Source organism: Egretta garzetta, unplaced genomic scaffold (genome assembly GCF_000687185.1).
Source record: "Egretta garzetta isolate BGI_Z169 unplaced genomic scaffold, ASM68718v1 scaffold439, whole genome shotgun sequence".
NCBI lineage: Eukaryota > Metazoa > Chordata > Aves > Pelecaniformes > Ardeidae > Egretta > Egretta garzetta.
Genome location: NW_009260803.1, coordinates 2,692,777 through 2,710,617, shown reverse-complemented (window position 1 = coordinate 2,710,617; position 17,841 = coordinate 2,692,777). Strand labels below are relative to the sequence as shown.

At 34.5% G+C, this 17,841-nt stretch overlaps 1 protein-coding gene across 1 annotated transcript in view; it reads left to right on the top strand.

Moving 5' to 3' along the window:
- The window catches only part of CWC27 (CWC27 spliceosome associated cyclophilin), a 69,483-nt gene extending 57,666 nt beyond the window's left edge, over positions 1-11,817 (top strand). The window contains exon 12 of the mRNA XM_035902268.1: positions 6,191-11,817. Within this exon, the coding sequence (XP_035758161.1) occupies positions 6,191-6,269 (79 nt within the window). The 3' untranslated portion in view covers positions 6,270-11,817. The remainder of the gene's footprint in view (positions 1-6,190) is intronic.
- The last annotated feature ends 6,024 nt before the right edge of the window (positions 11,818-17,841 follow it).

Below are 17,841 nucleotides of genomic sequence, written 5' to 3'. Positions count from 1 at the left end.
TTTTTTTTTTTTTTAATTTAGTAGTTTTTTCTGCATGTAGTGTATACAGTTTGCCTTTTGGTGGAGACCTAGAATGCACTGCAAAACTTCTGGTGGAATGTAAAAGTTGCTGACTCATTGAATTCAAGAGGCTAGGCTCTGGGTTATGGGGTAAGAGGAGAGGGTTGTTAAGACTGTGAAACAGGAGACAGACAAAACAGTGTCCAAGTCTTAGAACCTCTTATGAAATACATAAACATGTAGCACAGAATAGAGATAGGAGAAGGAGTTTGGAGGTATCTCAAGGAAATGAACTTATAGGGAAAGGATGCATTTTAATGAAAACTCACTATGTGTGCTGGAAATGTCTTTTATATACCCCCCCAAGCAGATGAAAGGGTGCTTTTTTCTTTTCATGAATTGAGACCAAAACATAACATCAAGTACTCCACTGGAGACTCCTGTGGGACAGGTGTGGTCAGAAAAAGACTGCTAATGCTGTCTGAAGGGAGGGAGTCTGAGTGAGCAATGCTTTGAGAAAGTTAACGTTCACTGTTCTGTAACAAGTTTTTGCACATGTTTCCAGACCATTTTTTGAAAGCTTACTTAAGCAGTGAACATAATGTTTTTGGTATTTCCCCTTTTTATTAAAAAAAAAAAAAAAAAGCCAGAATTTTAGGTTTGCTATGTTTTACATTATTGACTTGAAGTTCTTTGTCTATTATTCTTGTCTATCTGTATTGAAAGATAGCATGAAAAAAGTATCTGTTATTGAGTTAATCTAACACTGGCATGAAAAGGAACATGGACAACCCTGAAGTTACCAATTACAAGTAGTTTCATCACTAAGAGAGGCAAAGGCATATTTACTCTATGACCAAGAAAATAAGTATTTCAGATTTGCAGATGGTTTGTTGAGCACAGTGAGGTATATGTCTCTAATGTAATAGTGGTTTACATATATTATTCTGTGGGACAGTACAATGGCAGTTGAATGCCATGTCTTTAATTCTGTGGTCATACAATATTTATTACCTATTTTTTTAAATTAGCATAAGTATTTAACATACAAAGGGTAAGCTACTTTTTTATCAAATACAAGGACAGGCATGTCTTCTATATAAGGAGTCTTAAAGTACTTGCATTAAGTTTAGCTGGCTAAATTGCAATGTTCTCATTAGCCTATTCATGTTATAGGAAGAAAAAAACTGCACAAAATATACAGGGGTACAAAGATAATAAACTTTTTTGTCATTAGTTCAAACTATTTAAATGGTACAAGATTATATTCTATGGGAGAATAAAAGAATTGTCAAATAGTACATTAAAAAGTCACCGAGATCAGCCTTTTATTTGTCATTCTTCCTTCTTAAGAAAAATGGTAGCTGTCAGGAAATTCTGTATTTTTGGGTATAGAGCAGGGGATAAGCATTTGACAAAGTTCTTTTTTCTGATTTTTCTTTCCAGATATTTAAAAATTATATTAATTCATGCATGAAGCAGGTAAAAATACAAAAAAAACAAACTGCCTGCAAAACGCTCTATCCTAAGACTCAGAAGTCGTATTGAGATCATTCGTATTAAGCCCTAACCACCTGACCTAGAACAACACCGAATTTTATTTTCATGTCAAAGTACTTTTAAGTTATGTCATTATTTTTCAGGCCGTAAAATCAGATTGTTCAGTCCTAAATGATTTAACATACCTAGACCATTCATGCAATGTTAAACATATCAGAGGAGCACTAATTTCCATTTCAGTGTGATACCAGCGATACTTCTGAGTTTGAGATTTGATTTTTTAATTTTTTTTTTGAGTGGGGATGAAAAGAATCACCTTTACATTCAGCAGATGACTCTTCCTTTGATCCCAGCACTTCACACACTACTGATCTGTACAACAGTGGTGCATCTTCACAGCTCACAACGAACCATTTTTTTATATGTTCCTAATGTCTCTTTTTGGGCCTTTACAATGTAGTGAACAGCAAATGTTTTGTTGTTTCTGTACATAAAAATATTAAATAGGTATTAGCAGTTTAATTCAGTTTAACTTTTAGTTTCTGAGTTCAGGAACAGAGAAGACACCAAGCAGTAAAAATTGCCTGCAAGTGGTATTATGGATTGTGAATTATTCATGAAAAAATATGTGACATGTAGTAATACTGCTACCTAATTAAAAAAAAAAAACAAAAAACAAAAAAAAAAAAACCTAAAAAAGACCCCCACCAAACCAAAAAAAACCCCATCCAAACAAAGCCCTAAAACATGAGTCAAAATGCATGTGTAGCAATATTCTCAAAATATTTTATGGAATCTGTTCTCCATGCATATATAAAACTCAGAATATTCAGTAAAGAAGTACTGTTTAATTAATTACTACCTTTTGTCCTTAATTTCCCTATGCAAACATAAATATTTGCAAGTGTTAAATATGTATGAGAGAGCATATATACCATCTCCTCCTGTTCTTCTGGCTACTAGCCTGTCTGACTGGATGTCGAGCTGTTAACTAACCACCCTTGCAAATGATCGTTTCGCAAAAAATATTATTACTGAATTTCTCAACATAGCAAGTGTTTCTCCACCCCTAACTCTCTTAGGGGCTCAGAATAATATTCTAAAGGAAATCATTAAGAATTTTAAGGTTAAAGGGAGCATATTTTTTAGCAAGGACACTGCAGTTGTACAGTGCACCATCTCCACCCTTACTGCACTTGGAGAATGTTTCCCCTGCTCCAGGCAGTGTCATAGCTCTAATCAGATCAGGGTGTGTATACAGCAGAATAGGAGGGAATAACTAAAGAAAGAGTACCAGCAATTTGGTTTGCCTGGGATTTAGGCAAAGCAAGATGCACATGGGTTGGATGGATTGGAGATGTAGCTCACCAAGGTTGGAAAAAGAGTCAGAAGATTAGAGGGAGAGGGAAGACATAAAAATTGAGATTATATATACGATAGCATTCACAGTTTCAAACTAATAATTAGTGTTTACAGGTTTTGCTATTTAAGTACTGGTTCTGATTGCATGCCAAAATTGCCATGGCTGAAACCTGATTCTTGTGGTTCAAGTGAAGAAGGTTCAAGGGCTTAAGAAGCCCTGCGTACTGTGACTTAGACATTCTGTATGTAATTACTGCTCTCTAAAATGCAATGGCTTTATTCTTAAAAATAATCAGTATAATCATCCGCTATGCAGTTTTTTTCAAAATTACTTTTTTTTTCCCCCTCAACTAGAATAATTTTATAGGACTCATGAAACCATTCCTTGCCTGCATAAACCAGTTTGGTTTGCTCTGGCATGGAAAGCAAGATTGCCAGTTATCCCAGAAGTAGTTTCATGCAGGTGAACACCATGAGCTCTATTAAGTTAATGTTCCAGCATAAAGGTTTGTTAAGTATGTGCCTGACAATGCACTGAATTTGGTCCCTGTAATATTCTTACCTCTGTGATGTGTATTTGAACTACAGGGTTTTTTTCCATTTACATAGTCCACTCTGTAGAAATAAGTCTTTTTATTTCTATTCATATATGAAGGCGTTTGGCAATCAAATACTGGAGAGGAAAAAAGTTACTTTATTTATGTGTATATTTACAGATAAAAATCCAATCTGGTAGTAGATCATGCTTATTTTTAACAATAAAACTGCAAATTGCTATTCTTTGTTTATTGCTACTGGGTGGTGTTTCCCATTTGGAAGATGGCCTCACGATAATGATTTTTAAAATAATATTTCAATATTTCCGCTGATCTTGAAGTGATCAACAAAGTTGCTGTTTAAAAACAAAAATAAGTTTATTTTCCATTACTTTTGATAGTCCTGATGATTATTGACCGTGAAGGTATTAATGCCACCATATGTAACTAGATTTAGGTAATTTCAGACTGGATTCTGTGTTAGCATGGAAAGGACACAATCTTTGCTAGTGTACTTCTAAGCTATGGGCAAGCAGAAAAGTGGGGATTAGAGGGTATATCTACAACATATGAACACCAAGCACCAAATCACTAGATTATCTTTAGCAAGTAATGTAGTTCCTCTCTTCTTGTTTACTGTTTTGATAAGCAGGAGTACAGAAAGGCAGTGGGGAAAAGTAAAGAGGACAGAAGGGGCCTATAGACTGACATCTGTTTACTGGTGGTATCAGTCGGCGTTTTGTGGATATGTCGACAGAGGATGAGTAACACAGGAGGCTTTTGAGGAAGAAGTTTTAGTCTCTGTCTGGATTTTATCATGGAATTTCAACCCAGACAAAAGAGGCAGTAAAAGAGAAACTAAAATAATCTTTAGGGGAGGAGCTGACAAGTATGTACAGAGCTAGATACAGCTATTATGGGAACCCTGTGAGAAAGGGGTTAACTGTATCATTTTATACGATAGTAAATACATGGAAGGCAGTTGCCCGAAGTCTTTTTTACTTGTGTATAGTAAACCCAAATTTTCATATTCCTGGCACTCATATAGTCTGATTGGAGTCAAAACGACAGCAGTTGTGTAGGATTGATCTCTGGTTGTACAAATGTAATCAACAGTGAACATGTGCTGTTGCCATATTCAATTTATGAGTACTGAAAAACTGCCAGGGCAGCATTTTGAGCTAGTAGTTTGTATTACCTATACCCAAGGCATGTTTCTGTAATACCAGTTAGCACTTCCTTGGGAAGAAAAACAGTAACAACTGACACTATTTTCTCATTTCGTATGTTGTGCTTTTTAACGCAAAGGAAGACAAGATTTTAATCATCACTTAGCGTAAACTTCATTTTGCAGTTCTTTTACTGTAACTTCAAGGCATCAGTCCTCTCCAGAAGCAGTAAATTCCATTAGTTAAAAAATATAATTGTAATCAATTTTCTGTTTTAGGGAGGCATCTCTGAAACTTGGGTTGTAAAAAAAATATATTCCGATTTTAATATACCCACTCAGTTTTGCTTTCCTAAATGCTCTAATATGTGGTTCTGGAGAGCTATTTACCTAGGCCCTATTTCTGCAGCAGATTATAAATAGTCTACTGAACCTGAAAGTAGCACTTTACCATATACTATCAGAAGTGTGAGATGCAGTTAATACTTATGTTTCTTTCTAAATGCATTCATTCTCAAGCCTGTTTGGTTTTTTGATAGATCTGATACTTTATTTTAGTGGGATTTATATGACATCTGTTCCTGGTTTAGCCCTCACTACCTTCCTATGCTTGCTAGAGAATCTTGCCACCTGAATTTTTTGGGGAATTTTTCTCTGTTAGTGTCAAATACTTTATCTAGAAAATGCTGAATGTCATAAACTGTAGGAAAATGCAGAAGTAATCAGAAGACTGCTTCTTTTTCTGATTCTGTTCTTTCTAAAATGAAGCTAAGAAATTATATTTAAATATCCTTGTATAAAAAGTATTTATTAATTTTGCCTTAGCTTCTTAAACAGTTTTACTGCTTTCTCCAGGTTGTTAAAGAAATTACTTTCATTTGTCATAGGGTTCTGGTATATCTGCTTAGTGTCGGAGGTGGGTAGGAAGGGCAGATGTGAAGCCTGGCAAGAGAAAAGGCATGGCTAAACTTCAATAGGACTCACTACTGATCCTGCTGTTTTCAGTCTTCTGCACACCTTAAACTAGTTGTCAAAAAAAAAAAAAAATGTTCTTAATGAATTAACCCTTGTTGTAATCCTTAAATGAGTCTTAGTAAAGGCATTGATAAAAGTATAAGCAGTATGACTCCTCAGTATCTCATATACCAATCATGAATGTTAAATGAATGCATTCTATTTTTTTTCTTGTATTTTATACCACACCACAAGTTATGCAATAATTTGTAAATTTAAGATTGCACCATTCTTGGTAATACGTGCTTAATCTTCTTGCAAGAAAGATAAGGTAAAGATACAGAAGACAGTATTTGGCAATAGTTTGCGTAAGGGTGAGTTGTTAAAAAGAAAATGTAGATAGTAGAACAGTATGAAAAAAAATAACTGATAGAAAGGCAGGAAAAACTGTTGCAAGAGTAACTACTGGAAAACTAATGAGCTGCAAGCCAAAACTGGTGTCAGACACATTAATGCTTGACCGTGATGAATAAGCAAGTGAATATCAAGCACTTTTGTACCTAAAATGAACACAAGAACTAGATTGACTCGATATTTAATTTTTTGATGTTTTTTTAGGCTCTTAAATATTTATGTCAAAAATGGTCTGGTTGATGTTTTTCTTATCTAGTAACACAGTGAGACAGAAGAATTGGGCAGATTCTTGCAGTTGCACTGATGCAGAAGACAGACTGTTAAAGACAAGATGATCGATGTTACTCCTGTGAGGAAAACAGGATAGTTCTTTTTCTGTAACCAAGCTACACAAAGCTGATGTTAAGTACCTACAGAAAGAGTGCATGAAAGTAGCTGGCTAGCAGCCAGCCTAGTACGGGGTTCATTATCAGGAAAAAAATACATTTTTGAGGAAAGAAAGCCTGCAAAATAACTTGCGAACAAACTTTAAAAACAAAAACAACAAAAAAAAAACCAAACAAAAAGCAGGTGGAGGCAACCTACATAAAAGATGTATTTACCCAGCTGTGGGACATAAACACATCAGCACAGCAGCTTCCATGTAAGTGCGCAGTTCATTTTTTTTCTTTAATTGCTATATACATTTTTTACATGGAGTGTACTTCAAAAATGCTTTGAACATGCAATTAGTAGTTCCATGGTTTTACGGTTTTGTGAATACTTTGATCATGTTATGCATACCAAAACCCAGTAAACCATTATTGATTTTTAAGGGCTTGTATTATACACAGTTAAAAAAAAAAAAAAAGCTTACCAGGTTTTAACTTGGAGATTTCCTATTAATGCTTTCTATTATAGTAATCACTTTGCTATATCACTTGGAAACAGCATTGGCTGTTAGGCAAATCCCTGTTGAGGGCAAATCCTGAAGCAGGGAAATTCTTTGGGAAGTAATGAGTTACAAGAAACTTTCTGCATGTATTGCTTTCTTTGTTATTAAAATTCTGTTTAACAGAGTTTGGTTTTACTAATTGTGAAATTTCCTGCAATATAAATGTCAATAATATAAATCATTATTTGTATTTCTACTTTTTGTTCTTCTCAGACTGATTTTAATCAAAATGTGCTATGATTCATGATTGTTTAGTCGTTTCTGAGAAGAGATATGCAAGTGAGATTATGCTTTTATACAGGGCACTTAAAAATATGTATAATATTTTACTGGTGAAACCATTACAGGCCTGTAGTCTGTTTATTAATACATTACTTCATAATACCGTGAACACTGTTTTCTTCACCTAAATTATATGAAATATGAACACTGGCCTTGTCTTGGAAATCAGCATTCTAAGGATGTGATGGTGCAAGTAGTAAACTCATTTAGGGCATGTTTTGGAAGGCATTTATATAGAACATTAATTGGGTACTTGCAGAGTAGTAGACTTATAGATAAGTAGTACTGTTTTGTTCCTGGTTTTGTCTTCCAATGGCTGTAACCTCCCAAAATGGTAGAACTTGAGAATTCTCTTTTTATTCTCTAGAAATATTAATTGCTTTATAACCTCATGAAAATAGCTGTCTAGCTTTTATTTTCTAGCTTTTCTTTACAAACTGCATTGTTTATTTATTTTTTCTTCTTTGAAGAACTTAGAACCCCTACTAAGGGATAGACCTCAAAAAGAGCCAGTTATCCATTTGAACTTTTTAATGCATTTTGAGTACTAATCTGTCTAAAAATCTGTTTGGAAAGTATCTGTGCATCTTCTGGTATCTCTTGCATTCCATTCAGTTTAGAAATACAATTGAATATGCACTGTATGTTAAGAATTTAACTGATAGGGTGCAACTGCAAGATTAATTACATTGAGTAGCTGTAGTTGACATTTTAATTTAAGCTAATATGCTTTATTTTGTATTTGTGATTGCCTGCATGTATATACGGTTATAACTGGTCAGTGGGCACAAGGTCACTTCTAAAGCTTTGGTATCTACTCAGCTCTGGGAGTGTAAAATAGCATGTTACTTACAGAAGTTTTAAAAGAACAACAGAAATGATTGAGGATGCTGAAAGGAAGGGGGAATCAGAACATTTCAACTGGATATCAGCAATATTTCCCAAATTAAGAAGCATAACGAAATTATTGTTTCAGATGTTTAAACTAAGAGTTCAAAAAATTGCTATCTGTCCTGTAGAAAAGATAAACTAAGTAACCTAGTTGCATTTTCTTCCTCCAGTTTTAAAAATCGTTTGCTACAAATTTTGAAGTATCCCTTTTTAGTTGGTGCAAAAATCAGTTAAACATTTGTCATGTCATTCTTCACAGTGAAATTTCAGCCAGGACTGTTATGACCAGGATATTAATTCCACAAAATTTTTTAAAGGAAACTGTGAATATAGCCATGCACTGGCTTTAATTAGCTTTGTTTGCATGTCTGTGAGTTTCATGTTACTACTTAGTTCTTACCATTGACTATCTGTACTTTTAACTATTTTTCCCAGATGTTTTTTCTTACACATTTCAAGACAGAGTTCATTTCTGCCCATATTTTATTTTTTATGTGTCTGTTAATGCATTTCTGTTTTCTTACTGGAGATAACAATTATTTAGTGTCTGCAGATTTTATTAATGTGCTGTTTACAGTCTGATTCATAATTTAGCTAAGACAGTTCACCCATCTCTAATAGTGAAGAAACACAGGGTGATGAGCAATACCAAAAAATTCAAAACACAGATGATCACTGAAAAGTAAGATTTGTGGTACTAAAAGCATGGTGGACTGTGTAAAAACCAGAAGAGCAAATCAAGTATTTCTGAAGTAATCTGGCCACATGGAACAAGCTTATCTCATGTGTGTTGCATCAGTATAACTCCATCTCAGTCACAATGTGAAATGAAACACTTTTTACATGAATGGTATTTAGTCTGAGCATAAATGTAATTCAGTTTGTGGAAGTGCAATGCATCTGTATTAGCAGACACACAATTATTTTAACAAAAAAAAAAAAAAAAAAATTTTGCTAGCAGATGGTGTCCAACAAAGACCACTATTGTTTCAGTGTGAGATGCTTCAAATGTTCTGGGCATTTAGCCCAGACAGAGCCATTTTTCCTATAGTATGTGACCAGGCAATAACAAAAAGAATGAAAATAGAGATGTCAGTCCATATAAAAATATTTTTATAATTTAATATATCTAACAAGTCAGTGGCAATTATTAAACCAAGTTAAATTAACAAAACTGATAAGATCATTCGTTTTACATTTTCATGTCTCTCCAAACAGTTATTTGGCTTTCTACCTTCTAGGAAAAATGGGTTTGGAAAGTTAAGCTACCTGCTGGTACTGTTTAAATGCCCACAGATAACATAACTCAAGCTGCCTGGTGCCTGAAAGTGAGTGTTAGGGCAATCAACAGGAACAATAAAAATCTGTTCAAACAGAAAATCCACAAATCCCAAGGATTTGGAGCCTCCCTATGGATTTTCCACAAATTTTGCTGTTTTCAGCAGAATCTAAGCTTTTATTTTAAAGGTGAACTGCAAAGCTGAAAAGAAAATTGAGTTAATAAAATATGTGCTGAATCCCCTGCTCTCCTTTTGCAGCCTCCTAACTGGGGCCGTCTGCACATATGTTTTAAGTTTTTCTTTTTATAAAAAAAAAAGCAACAACAAACTCCCTCTTTGAATATCATCTCATACTTGTTAACTTCAAGAATAAACTTCCATTCTTCTCAATAGTCTGTTAAATCTGAGGTGTTGCTTAAATCCATGAATTTGTTTTCTTCAAGTTAAATGACTGCCATCCCTCAACTTCATCTTATCCACTTTCTTTGTCTGTATTTAACTCTTTAGAATGTTAACTCTTAAGCATACAGATGTATTTTTCCACTTATACCTGACATCTTTTTTTAAGAAGAAAGATTTTGGGGAAAATGCAAGGATTGTACAGATATAAAATAAGCTTAGGAAAAAAATTTGGCACAAATAGCTTGAAGGAGGAGTGAGTATTGATTTTAGTTTACAACCATCAAAGTATTTTTGGTTTTAAAACGTAAAAATCAGATAAACTCTCACAATTATTGTGAGAATTTGATTTGTAGTAACTTAGGAGCCAGGAGAGAGTTTTATATAATATATTTTAACTGGCATTCCTTATTTGAGAATATTTAGTGATAATCATTAGTAGTTCAGTGAAATAGGATTTTACTGGCTAATCAACAAATGAAAAACAGATCCCAAAATGCTGATAGTGATAGAAGAGGAGTAACCAATACTCCTGTTAGTATCTATGAATTTTTAAGTAAAAAACCCTAAACTACTGTACATGTATTATTTTTTATTTTTTTATGCATGCACTTCATGATAGAAAGGAGAAATACTATTAAAAAACCTTTTAAAAAAAAAAAAAAAGAGTAGTGTTGAAGATTATGGGATCTATTCTCTGTGTTCCAGTGACCTTTGTTATTCTAGCAGTGAATAACAAGTGCAATGTAAAAACTGAAACAGAAGATGCACCCTAGTAAAGAGTATTGGCAAAATTTTTTATTTTCTATTGTTCCAGTAAGACTATTTCTTGCTATGAACTCTTCATCTTTTTCCTCATAATATTCTTTTTCTTCATTGATCTTGACTGGCAATAAATGTTCTTTGCCAGCAATTTTAGTAAGAAAATGAAAACTTTTAAAAAGGAAAGTGCATCTTTTGATTTTTAAATCCAGATATTATCATTATTGCAATTGTCTGTCTGACTACTTAAGCACTGAGTTACTGGTTTGCTGGTAGACTTTAATATTTTCAGCTGATTAAATAGATGTAAATTCAAAGCAGCTTAGAGATAACATATAGTTTGATGCTGAGAGCTTTTTGCACAAGTAGACTCCTATCAACTCCGAGAATTTCTCGCAAAACAAAGTTCACCCTTAACATTAAATATGTAATGAAAAACACCGTTGAAAGCATTGCTTACAATGCCATGGGCCTATTGTGTTCCTCAGGGAGGGATGCACTAGTCCAGTTACTTTTTGTTTCTTAACCCAAATGAGCACTGAATTCAGCAGGTCATTGAAGTATTTCATCAGTGTTACAGCTGAGCTGGTTTTCTTGTCTGTTTAATGGAACTTGTCTGTACTAAGAATAATTTGCATTACTTTATAGACTGTAAAAGATGTTGACGTTGTATGAGGAATGTTATGTAGGATGTTGATAGTATGAAGGTATATTATGTAGTATATTATTTAAGCAACAGTACACAGTTGCATTATCCAGAAGATTATTTTTTTAAATCAAGCACTATATTTACACATGATGAAGATATTACTTTACTTACACATGATGAAGATATTACTTTACTTACATAAATAAATACAAACAAAAATGTTTGTATTTGACAAATAATTGCCCTCTACAGCACTGATCAAATTAATTTCAGCGGAACTGTTCTTTTGATACTAAAAGTGAAGATTATCTATGTCAGTTTAAATATACAATTTAGGCAATTTTTATAATAATTAGACTAGTAAGGATGAAAATGTAATTGACTGAAACCTAAAAAGGTTAAAATTGCAGGATACTTGCTGATTGAAGCAGTTGTACCTGGGATAAAATGCATGTCAACTTGCACCTGTCTTACAAATGTTCAAATATAAGCTTAACTTTACTTGCATGCTTACAGCTAATTGTTTGGAAGTGTTTCGGCCTCAATATTTTAAGTCTATGTAATACACAATTAATAGTGTTACCAATTTTTTTTAGCATTTTGTTTCATTTTGAGATACAGGTATAATAAATTAAACTGTACTTTGAATAGCACAGTGGAATTATTTACATGTAAAGCAAAGTACGAAAGTGCAGGATTGGAGACTATGCTTATAACAGAAATAATGTGGTTAATTATGCTGATCTGTTATCTCTGTGTTATTGCTAATAAAAAATAATGTTGACCATCATAAAATAGATTTTATACAAATAATTTTCATTATTAGTCAATTACCTGCTTTACTTTTAAAATCAGAGTAAGTGTTTTCAATTACATCTAGGGCTGAGATGATCATCTGAAGTGGACTTTTATTACATCATTCAGGTCCACTTTGAGTTCTGCTGCAAAAATAAAATATCATTGCTGTTTGATTTGAATTTTTGAGACTTGCTGTAGCTCAATTTAAAAATACTTTCTATTCAGTCTAAAGAGGTCTCAAAATGTTTTTTCTGGCTCACATACAGTCCATGCTTAATTGATGTACAGATGTGGGATAATAACGTAAGAGGCATTTTGGAGCCATTCTTTCTTCACATGAGAAGGGAGTGGGTAAAGGAAAGAGATTAGAGATGGAACTACTTCATAAGAATGTGAAATCCATCTGGGGTAAGGAGCAGATCAGCTCAAATATTCTGCTGTAAAATAACGTAGAGCTCAGATTCTGCTTCTGTAACTCTGAGTTAATGGACCTTACTTCTTGTTCTTCACAGATGTTAATAGTTGCTATAGGAATTATCACTTTGATTTGCTGAAATCTTTTTTAGTAGTCTTACTGTGAAGCTAGTATGTTGCTGATTTTTGTGACTAATTTTATAGTTGAAATTAAAAAATCAGATGCATGGAACATACTAGGCACACTGAAATACATGCTTGATCACACTGTGGGAACCTGGGGGAGTTTTTCTGATTGTGCATACATCAGTGTAATTAATTCTATAGTCTTCAGGCATTTGCTGGATAACTCTGCATCAGCTGTGGCATAACGGTCATGCATTATCTGTTCCATATGTTCACACAGGTCCTAAATACTGAGTCGGGCCTTGATTATATTTCAGAATCCATCTAATGATTATTAAACTTCCTTGTTTAATCATTCATGCATTATATAAAAAACAGAAGCTTTTTTCTTTTTGTTTTAACTTTACATATCTCTCAGTTGTTGCTTTCGAAGTTATATGAAGCTTTTCTAGTTACATAAAAATGAGGATGATCTTTCTTAGAGCTGTGAAAAAGCTTACTTCCCCTTCATTCAAAACCAGAAAATGACAGATCGCTTTCTCTGAGGAATATTTTACATAAGAGATACTTCATCCAAAAATCAAGCAAAAAACCAAATATATTTATGCACCTTTAAACATGGACCTCTCCAGTATGGAAAATATCACTCCACGCTTATGCACTGCTAAGTCAAAGTAATAAATGTCAGTTTTTTAGAAGTCATAATTGATTTAAGAATAAACTATGCTGGATTAGATCAAAGATCCATTTAGCCAAATATTCTGTCTCTGACAGTGTCCAGAAGCAGGGTAGTTCTAAGATACTACTGTGGAACTTTTCCTGTTTCCAACAATCTCAAGGCTTATTTAGTCAGAAAGTTCATTTGGCCTGTTGTGTTTAATGGTCTTTGGTGTATTTCTCTTCTGTGAATAGATCTAGCTGCTTTGAACCTGTTCATGCTTTTGGTCTGTATGATGTCTTGTGGCAATACATTCCTCAATTTAATTCTAAGTAGTGTGGACAATATTTCCTTTTGTTTATTTTAAATCTGCTGTCTTGCAATTTCATTTTATACCCGCACATCCTTGTCATATAAAGAACTGAGTAACACCTGTAGCTTACATTCTGTTGAAGACATTTCTGTCCCATATTTGTTTGGATGTAATTTTCAGGTTCATTCAAATCTCTGTTTACATTCTAACTCGCCTTCCACACAAAATGTCCATATCCAGCATCTCTAATTGCGTCCTGTCTCTAATGTCTGCATCATGAACAAACTTTGGAAGTGGTGAGACACGATCTCTTCTTCCACTGGACAACCAGAGGTACTCGATCATCTGTTCTCACTGAAATCCCAACTGAAAGCGGTCTGCTCCTTCTGTCAGCATATTTAGATAGAGGGGGTCATAAAAATATGGCAAAGGGTTCTTAAAAAGTCCTCTTAACCATGGTTGTGTTCTGATACAGAAGCAGTTGTAGACTATGGTGCTTGACTGGCGAGTGAACCACATGGTTTTCCAGAGATAGAGAATTCCCGAAATACTACTTGGCTTGTTGTGAATGCATGGTACAGTGCATCTCTGAAGATCAGTTCCTTGAAGTGCTGTATTTACTGTGTATGCCTGTGTTCTTGGCCTTAAACAGGGGAAGGGAGACAAGGAGCAGGATGCTGCTACTAGAGCTTCTCATCCAGCCCCAACCTAGCACTGTCTGTCTTCAGGAGCCCCTCATACCTGGACAAGAAGTGTGATGTAAGCCAGAGAAATTGTTCTGACAGTGGAAATCCTAGCTTTTGACTTTCCCAGGGAGTCTTGCATCCCTCCCCTGTCACATCATGTACATATGGTCCCTTCATGTGACAAAAGAGGGCTTGGGAAAGACAGTGCTCCAGCTAGGTTTTTTTCTTGCTGCCAGAAAAATTCTTTCCAGTCTGCTCTCTGTTGTCTGGATCAGAGGAGCCCCTAGAAGAGGGGGCAGCCAGGAAGGATCCTTGGGCTGGATGAATCACCCTGTTGGATCCTTTGAGGCTCAGATAGTACTATTGGAAAGAGGAGGCTTTTGTTAGCTTTGAGTGAGGCTCAGTGATTGCTTCTACACTTGAAACATTCTGCAAATTAGTCTTTAAACTGACATTAAGTTGATGACATTTTTATGTATAGAAAAGCAATTTTATGTTGAGGTTTTAGAAGAATTAAGTTATTTTGTTTCTCTTCAGAAATCTACTCATTTTGAGTCTTAATAAAAAAGAGAATCTGTACTTGCTTGTGGAGGAATACAACAGGATGAGTAGAATATTTAGCTGATCTTTCAATTTGGCATTGATCCTGCAAGCACCTCAGCACATGCTTAACTTCAAGCCTTTTTTACATTATTAGAACTACTAACTACTGTGTACTCTGAGTTCTCAGTTGTAGTTTGCAGTAGCAGATCATTTGTATATGATTTGTTTATTTAAAATATGCGTTATATAGAGACTGCAGAGCAGACTCACTTGGGAATAATGTTGCTATTTCGTAATAGGGAAGGATGCTAAAATCTGGAAATGTCTAGGCCAGCTAACCCTATGAAACATTTTTGGCAAGATCGTGTTTTTTGAATCTGTCTTTTCAATATAATTACAAACCAAGCAAAGTTTGTTTTATTTAAGGCTGCCCTATGACAGAATTTACTATTTTGTATAGACAGGTGATATGGCAGGTCAGAAAAGGATTCTGTGTATCTGTGGTGGCTATATTTTACAGTGTCTGATAGGTTTTTATGGAAGCCATTTGGTGATCTCATCAACAACAAGTCTATTGTTTCATTACTATCAGATTCAGTGTGTTTGTGATTAAATCAGCAGAATGGAGAACATGAAGGGAGTGCTGTTCACTTTGCAATCATTTCCATCTGTTATAAATTTTTATCAGATGTTGGGAATCAGCAGGCAAAACTCAGAGCAAGTGTTTTATCCAATTTCCAAGAAACAGTGATATGTAACTGGCATATATTGTGCTCTTAGTTTAATCTGTCCATTTAGGTATTTTGAAAGTCCTATGGTATACCAGTGTTAATAGAGTATATAGAAAGCTATTTCTATCTTTCCTCACATTATTTTCTTTTGAAGGCTTTTTTGCTGATAGAAATATTTTGTTAGTAGTAATTGTGAGCACTGATGACACTTTTTATAAAATGGAGAGTCAGAGTGAGACTTGGAGAGGAAATCTCTGTTAGGCATATGCTGATGTCCTAATTGTTCTTGCCTCCATTGATGTTGTAGGCATTTGCAAGTGGAATTGGCTGGCCAGTGGCCAGTACCATTTGCCTCGGAGAAGTGGAAGAGGACTCCGTGAGCAGTACACATAAGATGATTTATAATTAGATGCTCCCAAGGAATGAAGTCTTACATTTCTTCTGAAATTCATTTTTAGTGTCAATTGTTCTAAATAGATGTTCCTGGTTTTCATGTAAATGTCTGAGATATTTTTAATAATATGAAGGTTTTTACTCCAAAGAAATTGTCTGCAAAAGAATTGTGTGATCTCATCTGAAGAATGAAAAATATTCTGGTTTTTTTCTAAATTACTGAGATTTTACTGAGTGACTCCTTGACTCAGAAGTCTGCAGTATTTGTGGTTTTCCTACCTTTTCTCATGTTTCTTCTGTCTCATTTTCTTTCTGAAATGAAAAATTCCATTTTTCTCCATCTTCATGTCAGGGGCGATTTTGCATGGTGGGAATAATCTTTGTCATCCTTTCTGGAGTTTCCTGTATTACTGTGTTGGACATTTTGACATTGGATATACAGTTTCATTTATAGTATTCCAAATTGAGCAATATTGGCTGTCTCTCGTAGTGCCACTGTAATACTTTTTGTACTATTTTCCTTAATAAGTGTACATTTTATGTTATTGTTTTCCACAACTACATATTAGTAGAGGTCTTCATTGAGTTGTCACTAGTAAAGTTCATAGGCTTTTCATGAACTCATTCTGTTACTTTAGAGCTGCAGGCATGCAAGGATTTCCCTCTGCAGAGTTTCCTTCAATTTCGTAAGATATTTTAATCAGAATTTCTGAGAACCTGACTGTGGCCATTGGTTCCATTCTCCATTCCTGAGTTAAAATCACGAGAAATCACCGTATTTTGTCTGGGCTTGACTGAGCTCCTGATTTTGGATCTTCCAGAAATGTTACCATCATGTGCCTCACTCTTTTTTTTTTTTTTTTCCAGAGTATTTAACGTGTATTAACAGAGTATTAACTTTGCCATATTGAAAGGTAATTGCTTATTCCTGTCTCAGTTTAGCTATCTTTTTTCACCTTTGTTTTGTTTCAATCCATTTCTTACCATTTGCTTTCTCTTTTTTAAGAGGCTCATTGTAAAGGCTTTTTGAATATCTAAAGCAGTTCACGTTGTTGTCCATCACTCTGTTCATCCACACCTCCGCCAACACGTTGGAGTGAAACCACTAGATCAGTGGGACAACATAGAGACTCACTGTTCAAGATTATGTTTATTTTATTAGTTACTTAGAACTACTCACCAGAAGCTGCTGTCAGGTTTCCTGTGCTTTCCTTCATCATCCCTTTTGTTCTAAAGGTACGGTGTTTGTTACTATCTGGTCATCCAATGGAACGTTGTTTTTAAGGTGAGTTAGTGGAACATCCATTTCTGAGCTCCTTCCAGAGGATGTACTCCGGAGTTTTATCACACTTGAATTGGTTGATACCTCTGGTCTTGTCTCATCTTAATGGCAAAATCAGATCAGGTTCTTAGAGAGTTATCTCCCTAGCTGCTTCTTTTGAGAAAGCTGACACAAATCAATCATTTATCTTATCAGCAGTGGTTTTGTTTTACTTTATTATTCCCTTTAATCCCATGTGACCTAGTGACCTCTTCCTTCTTTTACGTTTTCTTTTTTTAGTTAACTCAATCATTTTAGCATTAATACCTTCAGCTGTTTCCTCTTTAAAACTCATCATAGCTCCTTTCATACACCTTCCAACATACAACCTATTCTGACTTTAGCTTTAAGTGTACAGATACAAAATTATTTGGTTTGAATAACCTCTTAAACTTCATTGTTCAGTCACACTGTTTAATTCTTTGCCTTGCAGGTCCCTTTTTTGTGAGCTTTGCATTGCATCTAATACTTTTTTTGTTTTACAGGAAGCACCCATGTTACTTCTAAAGCATTTAGTACCTTTATCTAAGATATCAGAATTTGTCTGACTTACCCGGTGAAACACTCTTCCAAATTTTCAGAATTACTTTGGTCATTTAATTGATTTGGTTTGCTTCCTCTAAGATAGTAGAACAATGTAATACAATGTTCTAGATTTGAAAGCAAGAATAATTAAAGGCAATGATTAGTGTCTAAAAGAAAAATGTGTTGAATTGGTTTACTAAAA